General features: G+C 44.0%; 1 protein-coding gene across 7 annotated transcripts in view; it reads right to left on the reverse strand.

Annotated features, from left to right (window-relative positions):
* GRIA3 (glutamate ionotropic receptor AMPA type subunit 3) overlaps positions 1-14,257 on the reverse strand; it is a 223,403-nt gene that overhangs the window by 107,276 nt on the left and 101,870 nt on the right. For all 7 annotated transcript variants that reach the window (XM_073361295.1, XM_073361293.1, XM_073361300.1 and 4 more), the window contains exons 5-6: positions 3,500-3,553; positions 1,291-1,452 (exon numbers count right to left, since the gene is read on the reverse strand). In XM_073361295.1, coding sequence (XP_073217396.1) covers positions 1,291-1,452; positions 3,500-3,553 — 216 coding nt within the window. The remainder of the gene's footprint in view (positions 1-1,290; positions 1,453-3,499; positions 3,554-14,257) is intronic.

Here is a 14,257-nt window from a genome sequence, read left to right on the forward strand (position 1 = left end):
GAGGAGGACAGAGCCCCCCCTCAGGTAATGTGGGATGGCTCATGGGGCGGGGATGGGGAGAGCGTGGGGGCCCCAGGCTGCGGGCGAGGAGTCACATGGAGGGCGATATGAGGAAGTCATGTGCCCCCCCTTAGCTGGTGACCCCCGGTAGGGGTAAGAAATGGATTCTACTTGCACTGCTGCTGGTTTGACTAGGTGCTAAATAACCATGCGTTCAGTGGGTAGCCTGCATTGCATCTGTAAGAACTCTCTGATCTGTGACAGCACTGTCAGTTCGTGGCACGTGGTTCTTTACTGACTGTTGTTTGTAGATACTTTGCCAAGACAAACATTAGCTGCACAATGAAGAATTGGAAGAAATGGTGTTATTGAGTTCTTCTGACAACCATGAAGAAGGATTTTGTTGTAGAAGATACCTGGGCAGCTATTAAGATCACTTGTGTATGAGATTCCACAGTAGAGCAATAGCAACAACTAAGGCATCTTAAACACAAATGGCGTCAAGTTAACAGCATCACACAAGTTGTGCGCTTGCTTGAGGAGTCAACCATCAGTAAAGACGGGATGTTAAACAGTCCTTTACATAAGGCGAAAGGAAAATAAAAAAGACATGGCAAATGCTCATTGCAAATGTTCGTTCCTGAGGAGAAACACCTCTCACTGGGTGAGACATAATTGAAGATAAGTGTGTAGACAATGTAAAAACAGGCTCCTACCCACCTCAGCCTGTGCATAGATATATTTATGTACAATCATGTTCATGTTTATATTATGTGCCTCAACACAGCAGGTAAAAACATACAAAGAAAATGGTTCGTAGACGTCTAATAGCCTAGCATGCATAACAGTGTATTTCCTTATAAGGGCAATTGGCTGTATGGAGTTATTGGGGCTCCATTCCCTAATGGGAATATTGGGAGGGGTTCATGGTGGCCCCATCGTGAGTCCAATCCTACATCATTCTGCAGCTGGAATTGCCCAGTGCTACGTAGTTTGGACCCAAATCTATACTTCCATACAATAAAGGGATATTTTTCAGTCCTCTCTAACAGAGGTCAGTGGCAGTGTTACATGTGGAATGACTGCAGGATGGGGCTCTTTGCCTCAGAGTCCACCATTATGTGTTTATTTCATGTTTCCAGCTAACAATCTCTCTCTCTTTTTGTCTGGCAGTGAGTGTTCTGACTCATTCTGAGCAGAGAAAATCCATACACGTATATATTTAAAAATGAATCTGATTTTTGCTGAACACAATGCAAAAGGCTTCCATCACTGTCAACAAAATTTTACCTTTAATGGAGAGTTCTTGGCTTCAGGGAATTCCCTTTCATCCAGTCTAATCCAGCGTTGTAGAAACTGTTGAACCATTGGGTTTTCATTGTTAACAATCTGAAATCCAGTAACATTGGCGCCTCCATGCATTACTCTCTCCAGCATAATATCTGTAAAACCCTGGAAGAATATGTGCAGAAAACAAGAATCAGTGTCATACGAAGTGTCTGCAACTTGGCTCAGTTTTAAAGACAAACATTCTGATAAGATGCTATTTTTTAATCTTTGGCTAGTTTAGCGCAAAAGAAACTGATGAAAGTTCCCTGCCGCTAGTAGAAGATACCCTGTCTAGGGGACAATCTCTTGCAGCAGTAGATGGTAGTACTGGAATAAAATGGAATTTGGAAACACATGGATTCCAGACCTTTGTGATGGAACACTGGCTTGTTCCAGTGTGGCAAAGTTTCCATGTGATCCAAAACACATCAAAAAGGGTACACAATATTACACATAAAGCTCAGAAGAAGAGGACTGATTGGTATATGGATTAATGAATTACTCAGACTCTTTTGTTAAAATATGTAGCATCAGATGATAACTGGTATTTCATATACTGCATGCTGGATAATAATGTGAAAGGATTCCATGATTGTAAAACTAAACTACCTCTTCCTTAAGAGAACTATTTACAGAGATGCTGCATCTGCAGGTAGCATTCTAGCTACGTGCATTCCCAATAGCTTCTCAGTGCCTCTTCCAAACTCTTTCCTTCTGCAACCTGTACTCCTCCCTCCAAGTTCCATGCAGGTTGCTATAGCTGGTTCTTGCACCTTGTGCATGTGTTAAAGGTTGGGGGTAAAGGGGAGATGGGGTGCAAGGAGCCTCCTTGATGCTTCTGCTGAAGAGTCAGCCACTATTAACACCCTTAAGGTGCAAACCACACCAAAAGAGGTGGAGAAAGTTGGGGCCTGGCTCCAATACCTCCTTTGCACCAGCCAGCAGAGCAGGAAATGCTTAACAGTCCCCCTTTTTTACGAGAGAGTGCCAAGAAGCTCTGTGACTCAGAGGCTCCTTGATGCCCCTTGTTGTTCTCACTGCTGTGTTGTGGCAAAGCATGATTCTCACACCAGACAGTGCAGTGTTAATTATCACAATATTTACCTTAATGTTTCACTTTCAAGCCTTGTGGGCCTGAGTCTCCACTGCCCTATGCCTCATATTGTCATTTACTCCTGCGCAAAGTGGATATAGAAAGCAAGTTGATTGGGTAGCGTTTGCAGTCACCTTGCAGAAGTGTAAAGGCTATGCGTGGCACAAGGTAGTAGCAATTTAAGCCCACTGTTTTTTGGTTTATGCAATGTACACTGTAGTCAGTGTGAATAGGATCAGTTCCATAATGCACAATGACACATTTTAAAGCCACACAGTATTTATAATGAAAATGGCATTTTAAAATTCATCTAACCTGCTTTAATCATACACAGAAAAAATCATTATAAAGACTCTTCTACAAAGTAGGATTACTAACTAGAAAGTGTGATATGACTTTAGAAGAACATTTTCCACACACAGAAGCTAAAAATGACTCTTTCTGCAGGATCAACTACATTATAACCCTTTTCTACAGCATGTCTAGCTGATGGCTTTTCAAAAATATCAAAGAAATATCTGAAAAGTCAGTTATAGAGTGTGGAGAAGTGGATTTTTAATATGGATAAAAATATACCGTCCTCTGCCTGGTCAATGAATATGTATAAAGTACTAACTCTGCAATGAGGTTCTACCTATATAAAGCCGATAAGTTGTTAAATAGCCTGGCTACTTTACTAGATGGAATTACAAATTTTAATTTGGTTCTTTATATCACTTGTATTATGTACAAATAAAATGTAATTATTTTTATAGTGTTTAAATTTAAAATCTGTTATACAGAAGATTAGTATTATCTAGTGAGTTATTTAAGAGATATAAATTAGTGTAGAACATATAATTGAATTGTTATTTTTAAATTAGTAAAGGATATGAACTTCTTAGACAAAACAAAGACTGTGTAATTGAGTAGAAATTACTATTACATACCAGTTCTAGTATTTACTGAAGTCATTTCTCAAAATCCAGGCACTCCTTCATGCATTACCTTCTTAGCTGATTAAAGCTGACACAACCTAAATAGAATATATTACCCTCTAAAACTTAGTTATACTTCTGCTGATGAAAAAGTTCTTACCAGGTTAGCTAGCATGTAGTGATAACCTCTGGAATGTTTACCAAGGATTACAACCTGTGTGTAGAAGAAACAACATGTATCACTTAATGTAAGAGAATGAGTCTCAACAAGCATAAGGAAAAAACCAAAAACCATGAACATTTTAGGAACACAGGACCCACTTCCATTCAAATTAATGGCAAAATCTCATTGTCTTCATTGGAGGCTGAATTGGGTCCACTTAGGGTGACCAGATGTCCTGATTTTATAGGGACAGTCCCAATATTCAGGGTTTTGTCTTTTTAGGCACCTATTGCCTCCCACCCCAGTCCCGATTTTTCACACTTGCTATCTAGTCACCCCTATGCCCACTACTTGGTTTATTAATAATTCGTGCAACTGGGACCTAGCTCGTGGCTACCTGAAGCTTTTGTGAGGCCCTTATGTGAAAGTCCTCCAACCAGCTCTGTCTCTATCATCAATCTCCCCTTCATCTCCACTAACCCCTGCATCCAAGCAGCTAACTGGGGAGAGGTAGGAATTCTCTGACCAAGTGGGGTGCAGAGCAGATGGGAATTGCAGAACCAGCAGGTTACTAGACAGAATATAATTGAGAGCTCAAGAAGAGATGAGGCCACAGTAGGATCATGTGGCCTGTGTAGCCACTGAGGAGTCCAGTTCAAAATGGTCAGTAGGAACTGTCAGAAATAAGGAAAGCAGAATTGGACCAATGGCCTCCAGAGGCTTAACGGTAGCACAGACAAATGTATCATAAATGGATAAGTACATTGCTGACTGAACATGGGAAATAATTTTTTAACCAGCAGTTATTTATGGATTCCAGTCTTAGAATGAATTATTTCACTTCTTCAAAGAAAAAAATTGTCATAGGAAAATTTTATCAAACAACTGTTCTTCTCCACCTGATTTCAGCCAGCTTCATTTTATTAGATTTCTTGGTGTTATTTCTTGCTAGACTAGACAGGAACAATATTTGCCATCTGCTGTTTGAGTGACCACTAGTCATACAAAGATCCTGGTTGTGCGTTTTTTCAGTGCAGTCATTTCTGTGAGTAAAAGGTGAGCATGTTCATATTTCCCTTGCCTGTACTATACCCACTCTGTTCTCAGACAACAGCAAGCTGCTGCTGGTAGTCTGGAACCTCTGCAGTTGTTATAAAGTGACAAACTTGGTACCTTATTTGTGGGAAAGGGGAACGCAGGTGTGAGAGAGGTAAGGTAAGGAAGTTTTGCCACCATCATTATCAATGCTCAGCATCAGTTACAATCAGGAAGGGAAACAGAGGAGAAAAGCAAAGACTGGCAAAGGGGGAAGGGAAAGCCATGCAGCCAAAGAAGGCCCCCAGGAGCTCATGGGCAGAGTGGTTTGAGATGCTGCAACAGCTGAGTTTTGCCAGTGAGGCTTAAGATTCTCTCTTTCACCAGGGGAACACGCAAGGGCAAAGCCCTACCACCATAAACGAGAGCCAAGCACACCCAGAGTGCAATGGGGAATCCTAACTCTGGCAAAATCACCTTGGCTTTCATAGCATCTCCCCTGTCAAACTTTGGTATCCGCTTAATTATATCTGCTCAGTAAATAGGTAACACTCTATTTCCTGACACACTTTTTAGTTGGCTACTGTTTACTTTGCTCCTCGTTTGTGGAGAACATTAGGGATACGTGAAACAATCCATCAGCTGACTTTGTGCTGATTAAAATGTCACTATCACAATTATACCACAGCAGGGCACAAATCAAACCGAGGGGCTTCCTGCTACATGTCTACGTGTCTTTGGGAAAGCTGGTCCTGACATTGCAACATTGGGTGCCTACAGTTAGGCTCCTAAGGTTATATTTAATCACCTAAGTAAAGGTGGCCCAATTTTCAGAGGTGCTGAGAACCCCCAACTCCCACTGCAGTTGTGCAAGCAAAGACAAGGCGAGAACTGGCCCTGTATGTCTAGGTCTGAATTCTGGTGATGCACAGGGGACAAAGAGGATGCAGCCAGATAAAAAAGCCCCATGCAGGCACCCCTATGTGCAAGTGGAGCAGTTTGGCAGACAGTGTGGTACACAAGAAAACAATAGGAAATGCACCATAAGCTGAAGGGTTGTGATATGTAGGGAAAAAAGGAGGGTTACTAGGTCCTACCCCTGTCTGGCAAGCCAGACGCACAAGCCAGCCCTGATACCACTTGGCGCATGCCGAGAAAGGAAGAAAAGCACTCTCCATGTTCAGAGGTGCTGAAACAATTTTTATAGTGGGGGTACTGAGAGCCATTGAACCAAACTGTAAGCATAGGATATAATGGAAACCACTTTTGTGGCAGCACCCCTATTCCAGCACCTACGCCCATGTGGAATCACCAGTAATAAAAATTGTGCAGGTCAGATTGTAACTTTGCAATTCCATCTCTGCAATCCCATTGTCTTCAGATTATAACCTCAGCCACAGCAGTGCAACCCTATAGTCTTCAGGAAGGATTTGATCCTGAAATTACAAGTGAGTTCATCCTGCTGGTTATGCATGAGACAGGATAGATTCAAGCTCACTCTCCTTTAGTTTTGTTGTGCTAACAGGAGTAACAAGTAGTCACCACTTATATTTGTTGCTATACAAATCAGCTGTAGCACTGACTACACACAGGGAGCAGCTCTGTTGAGTAAGAAGGTGCCACTTTTAAACATACCCTTTTCAGAGTAGACTCAGCTGTTAAATGGAACTATCCCGCATGCCATATTATCACAACTCTCCGGCTTCTGTATGAATGACAGATAAAGGATCCAAATGCAACACTCTAGAAGACATCTTTCCAAAAATGCCACTTATCTCCTTGATAAGCTCAACGGACATTTGAGTCGATGCCTTTAGATATACTGCTGGGCTGGTTACAATACTTGATTGAATTATTAAATTCCCAGTTGCCTCTTTGGACTGCCTTGTCCTTAATAGAAGCCATTTCTTTTAACTTCACGTTTAATTCTGAGGAATTTGCATACTTCCAACAATTTGAAAATAAATTGCTAGACAGATCCTCTTGAGAACTGTGTATACGCTCTATTGGTAGAAAACATTTGCTTTTCTGCACTCACATTTGTTTTCTATGGAAATATGCATGCTCCCCTTAGATGCATTTGGCATACATGCTATTTGCATACTAAATTCTCTGTATTTTGAATTTTACATTAACAGAGGTGATTTACTTTTGAAAGGTTAGAGGCAAAGGATTTTACACTTGTAAACCAAGAGCAACATTCTTTTGACCTTTTAGTCTCAGTAATAATTGAGGCTTTCTTTTTTCTGACTAGAAATGTGTATATTTCTGAAGAGACAACACCATGGCACTAAAAGCCATATTTTTCCCTTGAACTCATGCACGGGGCTTCCAGTGAAGTCAACAGGAATGTAGCAACTAGGAAACATAGGATGATGGCGCTGCAAAGCAGGGCACTACAAGTCCCATCAGCCCCTTCCCCACTGCACTTCCCTTTCTCCCAGCCGGCAGACCCGAGGTCCATCTAGTCGAGTAGCCTGTCTCCATTAATTGCCAGAAATAATTCCGATTGCCCTAAAAAACGGCCAAACTGCTTAATTCAAGCATTAGTTTACAAAGCAGTTTCCAGAAGAAACCCTGCTAATATTTATATTCCGACATTACCCAAGCATGTCAGATTATAATTAGATATTAATAATGCTTTTAAAACTCGGCACATGTGCTAGCCTAACCCTAAACAAGCATATCCCCTCGGCAAACATTACAGCAATTTGAATGAAGAGAAGAGTTGCTGGATTAGCAAGCATAGCAGAACCAATCACCCACATCAGTGTGGCTCCTAAGGGAGTAAAAGAATGGATTAAGGTTTTCATGAAGAAGGAAAGCAGGAGTATAACAAATAAATCTCATCAACTGCTGATATATTGTGGCGCTTATATAGGAAGGAGGATATTGAATACTGGCACTGAATAGAATGTTAGGATTACAGGACAAGGATTTCACTGAACTACATGTCTTTGGGATGTTTCACTTCCTAGACTTAATAATGCTTTCATCTTGAGTGAAAGGAACGCAAAGAAGATTTGATACTGAACAAAGGAGGAGGAGAGGAGGAAAAATTGGTTAGAAAAAGTCATGAATAATTCAAAATTCTGATCCTACCTAATTTTATCTTGTAGGTAGAAAGACTATGTCAGGTTTAACATACTGTAACAACAGAGGTTTGTTTTTTATAATTAACCCTTAAAATATGTCACCAGTTAATAAGCACAAAAACCTAAAAGTGTCCTAATTAAAATGTCCTTGGCTTTAGAATAAACATCTCAAGCTACTGGGCAGGATCTGATGCTGTTTATGCTGAGTGGAGTCTTGGATTATGTACCATTTTTGAGTGATTACATCTGCCTTGCAAGTTGCTAGTCATTCACTTGCCTGGGGTGAATACTTTTTTTTGAATGGGTACATAAAACACTATTTGGTTATAATTATTATCAATCACCATGGTAACAAGCAGGCAAGTAGAGGTTGTATCTGGGCCAGTAAATTTCCAGTGCAATTTTCCAAGGCTGAATACAGAGATTAGCTAAATTTGCTGTATTTGTTCCATGTTGAATTGCTACAAAACCACTTGGCATTTCTCTAACAATAATGATGAAAAAAGCATGCTCTTATGATTAAGTGGCTACACAAATCAACTAGGTTTGAGAGAGTAGCATAGTTCCAAAGAAAAAACGCACCAAAAAGCCCTGATTTCTTTTTCAGGCAGGTGGTGCTCTTCAGACAGTACAATACGTCCTGTCTAGACGGAATGTGATATACAACGCAGCTTCGTGCGTTTCAGCACGAACAGATCATTTTGTGCAACAAAGGTATTATTTAGAGATATGGAACTAAATGGGAATAGTGGAGCTGAAATCCCCTTACTACAGGGAAGTTCACACCCAGAGCTGACCTTTACAGGCCTCTCTTGGGAATGAGTTGAACTGGAACAATATGGGGAGGATTCTGAGGAAGGTCAGTGTTTGTTCTCAGAAAGAACATCTCTCTCAAATTGTCACTATCATGGTATGCACATCTGGGAGTGCAAGAAGAAGATGGGGGCAGCAATGTCATTTTTTGTGTTAGTCTGAAACTGACTCTCTTACTCTTGGGCCTGGTTGACACTAGCAGTTGAGGTTGAATTTAACAGCGTTAAATCGATTTAACCCTGCACCCATCCACACAATGAAGCCCTTTTTTTCGACTTAAATGGCTCTTAAAATCGATTTCTTTACTCCACCCGTGACAAGGGGATTAGCACTGAAATCGGCCTTGCTGGGTCAAATTTGGGGTAGTGTGGACGCAATTCGATGGTATTGGCCTCCGGGAGCTATCCCAGAGCACTCCATTGTGAGCGCTCCATTGTGACGGCTCTGGACAGCACTCTCAACTCAGATGCACTGGCCAGGAAGACAGGAAAAGGCCCGCGAAATTTTGAATCTCATTTCCTGTTTGGCCAGCGTGGCAAGCTGCAGGTGAGTGCAGAGCTCATCAGCAGAGGTGACCATGATGGAGTCCCAGAATCGCAAAACAGTTCCAGCATGGACCAAACGGAGGTATGGGATCTGATCGCTGTATGGGGAGATGAATTCGTGCTATCAGAACTCTGTTCCAGTTTTCAAAATGCCAAAACATTTGTCAAAAACTCCAGGGGCATGAAGGACAGAGGCCATAACAGGGACCTGAAGCAGTGCCGCATGAAACTTAAGGAGCTGAGGCAAGCCTACCAGAAAACCAGAGAGGCGAACGGCTGCTCCGGGTCAGAGTCCCAAACATGCCGTTTCTATGATGAGCTGCATGCCATTTTAGGGGGATCAGCCACTACTACCCCAACCCTGTGCTTTGACTCCGTCAATGGAGTGGGAGGCAACACGGAAGCAGGTTTTGGGGACGAGGAACATGAGGAGGAGGAGGTTGAAGATAGCTCACAGCAAGCAAGCAGAGAAACTGGTTTTCCCAACAGCCAGAAACTGTTTCTCACCCTAGACCTGGAGCCAGTAGCCCCTGAACCCACCGAAGGCTGCCTCCCGGACCCGCCAGGTGGAGAAGGGACCTCTGGTGAGTGTAACTTTTTAAATAGTATACATGGTTTAAAAGCAAGCGTGTTTAATGATTAATTTGCCCTGGCATTCGAGGCCAGTACAGCTACTGGAAAAGTCTGTTAATGTGTCTGGGGATGAAGCAGAAATCCTCCAGGGACATCTCCATAAAGCTCTCCTGGATGTACTCCCAAAGCCTTTGCAAAAGGTTTCTGGGGAGGGCAGCCTTATTCCGTCCATGGTAGGACACTTTACCATGCCAGGCCAGTAGCATGTAGTCGGGAATCATTGCAGAACAAAGCATTGCCGCGTATGTTTGCTGACGTTCAAACAACATCCATTCTTTCTCTCTCTGTGTTATCCTCAGGAGAGTGATATCATTCATGGTCACCTGGTTGACATAGGGTGCTTTTCTTAAGGGGACATTCAGAGGTGCCCGTTTCTGCTGGGCTGTTTGCTTGTGGCTAAACAGAAATGTTCCCCACTGTTAGCCACGGGGAAGGGGGAGGAGGGAGAGGCTAGCCACGCGCTGGCTGGAGGCAAAATGCAACCTTGGAACAAAAGCATATGTGCTAAGTCTGTAATGTTAACAGCAAGGTTTACCGTGAAAGAGTGTACCCATTGTTCTATAAAATGTGTCTTTTAAAATACCACTGTCCCTTTTTTTTCCTCCACCAGCTGCATGTGTTTCAAGGATCACAGTATCTTCTCCTTCCCAAAGGCTAGTGAAGATTAGAAGGCGAAAAAAACGCAGTCACGATGAAATGTTCTCTGACCTCATGCTGTCCTCCCACACTGACAGAGCACAGATGAATGCGTGGAGGCAGACAATGTCAGAGTGCTGGAAAGCACAACATGAATGCGAGGAGAGGTGGTGGGCTGAAGAGAGGGCTGAAGCTGAAAGGTGGCGGCAGCGTGATGAGAGGAGGCAGGATTCAATGCTGAGGCTGCTAGAGGATCAAACTAATATGCTCCAGCATATGGTTGAGCTGCAGGAAAGGCAGCTGGAGCACAGACCACTGCTACAGCCCCGCTCTCCTCCCCAAGTTCCATAGCCTCCTCACCCAGATGCCCAAGACCGTGGGAGGGGGGCCCTCTGGCCACCCAGCCACTCCACCCCAGAGGATTGCCCAAGCAATTCAATAAATTTTAAATTTTTTAAGTTTTAAAGTGCAGTGTGGCCTTGTCCTTCCATCCTCCCCCACCTCTCCCAGGCTACCTTAGCAGTTATCCCCCTATTTGTGTGATGAATTAATAAAGAATTCATGAATGTGAAGCAACAATGAATTTATTGCCTCTGCAAGCGGTGATTGAAGGGGCGAGGGTAGGGTGGTTAGCTTACAGGGAAGTAGAGTGAACCAAGTGGGGGAGGGGTCATCAAGGAGAAACAAACAGAACTTTCACACCGTAGCCAGGTCAGCCATGAAAATGCTTCTCTGATGTGCAGCACGCGCTCCTGTGCTCTTCTAACTGCCCTGGTGTCTGGCTGCACATAACCAGCAGCCACACGATTTGCCTCAACCTTCCACCCCACAATAAACGTCTCCCCCTTACTCACAGCTATTGTGGAGCACACAGCAAGCAGTAATAACAATGGGAATACTGGTTTTGCTGAGGTCTAAGCAAGTCAGTAAACTGCGCCAGCGCGCTTTTAAACATCCAAATACACATTCTACCACCACCATTCTGCACTTGCTCAGAACAGCTCCTGACTACTATCCAGGCTGCCTGTGTATGGCTTCATAAGCCATGGCATTAAGGGGTAGGCTGGGTCCCCAAGGATAACTATAGGCATTTCAACATCCCCAACGTTATTTTCTGGTCTGGGAAGAAAGTCCTTTCCTGCATCTTTTGAAACAGACTAGAGTTCCTGAAGATGCGAGTGTCATGTACCTTTCCCGGCCATCCCACGTTGATGTTGGTGAAATGTCCCTTGTAATCCACCAGTGCTTGCAGCACTATTGAAAAGTACCCCTTGCGGTTTATGTACTTGCTGGCTTAGTGCTCTGGTGCCAAGATAGGGATATGGGTTCTGTCTATGGCCCCACCACAGTTAGGGAATCCCATTGCAGCAAAGCCATCCACTATGACCTGCACATTTCGCAGGGTCACTACCCTTGATATCAGCAGATCTTTGGTTGCGTTGGCTACTTGATCACAGCAGCCCCCACAGTAGATTTGCCCAGTCCAAATTGATTCCCGACTGACTGGTAGCTGTCTGGTGTTGCAAGCTTTCACAGGGCTATTGCCACTCGCTTTTCAACTGTGAGGGCTGCTCTCATCTTGGTTTTCTGGTGCTTCAGGGCAGGGGAAAGCAAGTCACAAAGTTCCATGAAAGTGCCCATATGCATGTGAAAGTTTCGCAGCCACTGGGAATCGTCCTAGACCTGCAACACTATGCAGTCCCACCCATCTGTACTTGTTTCCCGGGCCCAGAATCGGTGTTCCACCACATGAACCTGCCCTATTAGCACCATGATGCCCGCATTGCCAGGGCCCATGCTTTGAGAGAAGTCTGTGTCCGTGTCCTCATCACTCTCGTCACCGTGCTGACGTCACCTACTCGCCCGGTTTCACTTTGGCAGGTTCTGGTGCTGCATATACTGCTGGATAATGCGCGTGGTGTTTAATGTGCTCCTAATTGCCGAAGTGATCTGAGCAAGCTCCATGCTTGCCATGGTATGGAGTCTGCACGGAAAAAAGGTGCAGAACGATTGTCTGCCATTGCTCTGACGGAGGGAGGGGCGACTGATGACAATGTTTACAGGGTTGGCGTACAGGGAATTAAAATCAACAAAGGGGTAGCTTTACATCAAGAAGAAACAAAAACAACTGTTATACAGAATGTCACCCTCAAGGACTGAACTCAAAACCCTGGGTTTAGCAGGCTAATGCTCAACCCACTGAGCTATCCCTCCCCCTGGTATTCCAGGCAGGACTGAATCTCCATTAAACTTTTCAAGGTGCCCCTGACAGACCTCACTGAAATGATTGTTGGCCATTGATTTCACGGAGGGGGGGGGGGTAGCAAATGAATATAAAACAAATCTGGTCTATTTCTTGTTTTGATCCACTCCATCTATCTTTTACATCTTAGGCTGGCAGCAGACGGTGCAGTAGGACTGCTAGCCATCCTCATCTCCTGGCTGCTCGGCAGAAGTTGATGCAATAGGACTACTAGCCATCCTCATCTCCTGGCTGCTTGCCAGAAGATGGTGCGATACGACTGCCAGGAGGACTAAAGAGAATGACCTGGTCGAGTCACTCCTATTTATGTCCCTGCGTCCATGTCTGCCCAGGCGCTCCTGACCTACCTCACCGACGCGGCCAAGAGCACCTAGGACATGATGACGATCGTTATCAGGCCTATTGCACCGTCTGCTGCCACAAGGCAATGAGCTGCTGCTGTGTAGCAAAGCAGCACCATGTCTGCCAGCACCCAGGAGGCGTACGGTGAAAGTGAACTGAGCGGGCTCCAGGCCTGCCGTGGTATGGTGTCTGCACAGGTAACCCAGGAAAAAAGGTGTGAAACGATTGTCTGCCATTGCTTTCACGGAGGGAGGGAGGGCCTGACAACATGTACCCAGAACCACCCACAAACCACCCTAATGTTTTTGCCCCATTAGGCATTGGGATCTCAACCCAGAATTCCAATGGGCGGCGGAGACTGCGGGAACTGTGGGACAGCTACCCACAGTGCAACGCTCTGGAAGTTGATGCTAGCCTTGGTACTGTGGAAGCACTCTGCCAAGTTAATTCACTTAATGCACTTAGAGCATTTTGTGTGGGGACACACACAATCGACTATATAAAAATGATTTCTAAAAAAAGACTTCTATAAATTCGACCTAATTTCATAGTGTAGACATACCCTTTGACTCAGTTTTAAAATTACTTATGATTTGGTCCAGACAATAGGTTAACTATTAACCTATTCATTTTCTTCCTGAGGATTCAGGGTTGGAGCTGGTGGGAGGAGAAAATCAATGACTGGGAGACCAGTGAATTGTCAGGTAGGGAAGGGTATGTGTGAGGAGTGTGTCCTTAAACTGTGGTAGAGTAGATGGAACAGAAGAGAAACAGCTGGCGTGGCATGGACCTGGTGAGAAACCAGAGTAGTGAGGAAGTAGAGGGAGGAGGTGAACATAAACAGTGGGGCAGAGCTAAGGAAATAGGGGACAGAGGGAAACCACAGAACCTGGAGTAAGAAGCAAAAGTGGCCTGGAGGGAATGGAGAGAAAAGAGGAAAATATGGAGAGGCAGGCAGGAGTGGCATAGGTGAGGGGGACCAATCAGTGTTACTTATTTTAAATATTTTTTAAAAGCTAAATATCACTGTTTTGTTTTTATTTCAGAAGGCGAATGCCCCATAAGAGGAGGCGATAATTTTTTTGCTGTTGAGCTGGAGGAAATTATAGCAATGGTCAAAAACTTTTACATAGGCACGAGCCCTCCTTTCTCTCCTAGAGGTGGTCCAGCCATGTTATGGAGGAAAATTACTTCCCGACTCCAAATATGGCGACCAGCTAAACCCTGAGCATATGGGCAAGATTCACCAGCCAGATACACAAGAAAGAATTCTCTGTAGTAACTCAGATCCCACCCCATCTAACATCCCATCACAGGCCATTGGACCTATTTACCATGAATATTTAATTACCAAAATCATGTTATCCCATCATACCATCTCCTTCATGAACTT

This window comes from Lepidochelys kempii, chromosome 9, assembly GCF_965140265.1.
Source record: "Lepidochelys kempii isolate rLepKem1 chromosome 9, rLepKem1.hap2, whole genome shotgun sequence".
Classification (NCBI taxonomy): Eukaryota; Metazoa; Chordata; order Testudines; family Cheloniidae; genus Lepidochelys; species Lepidochelys kempii.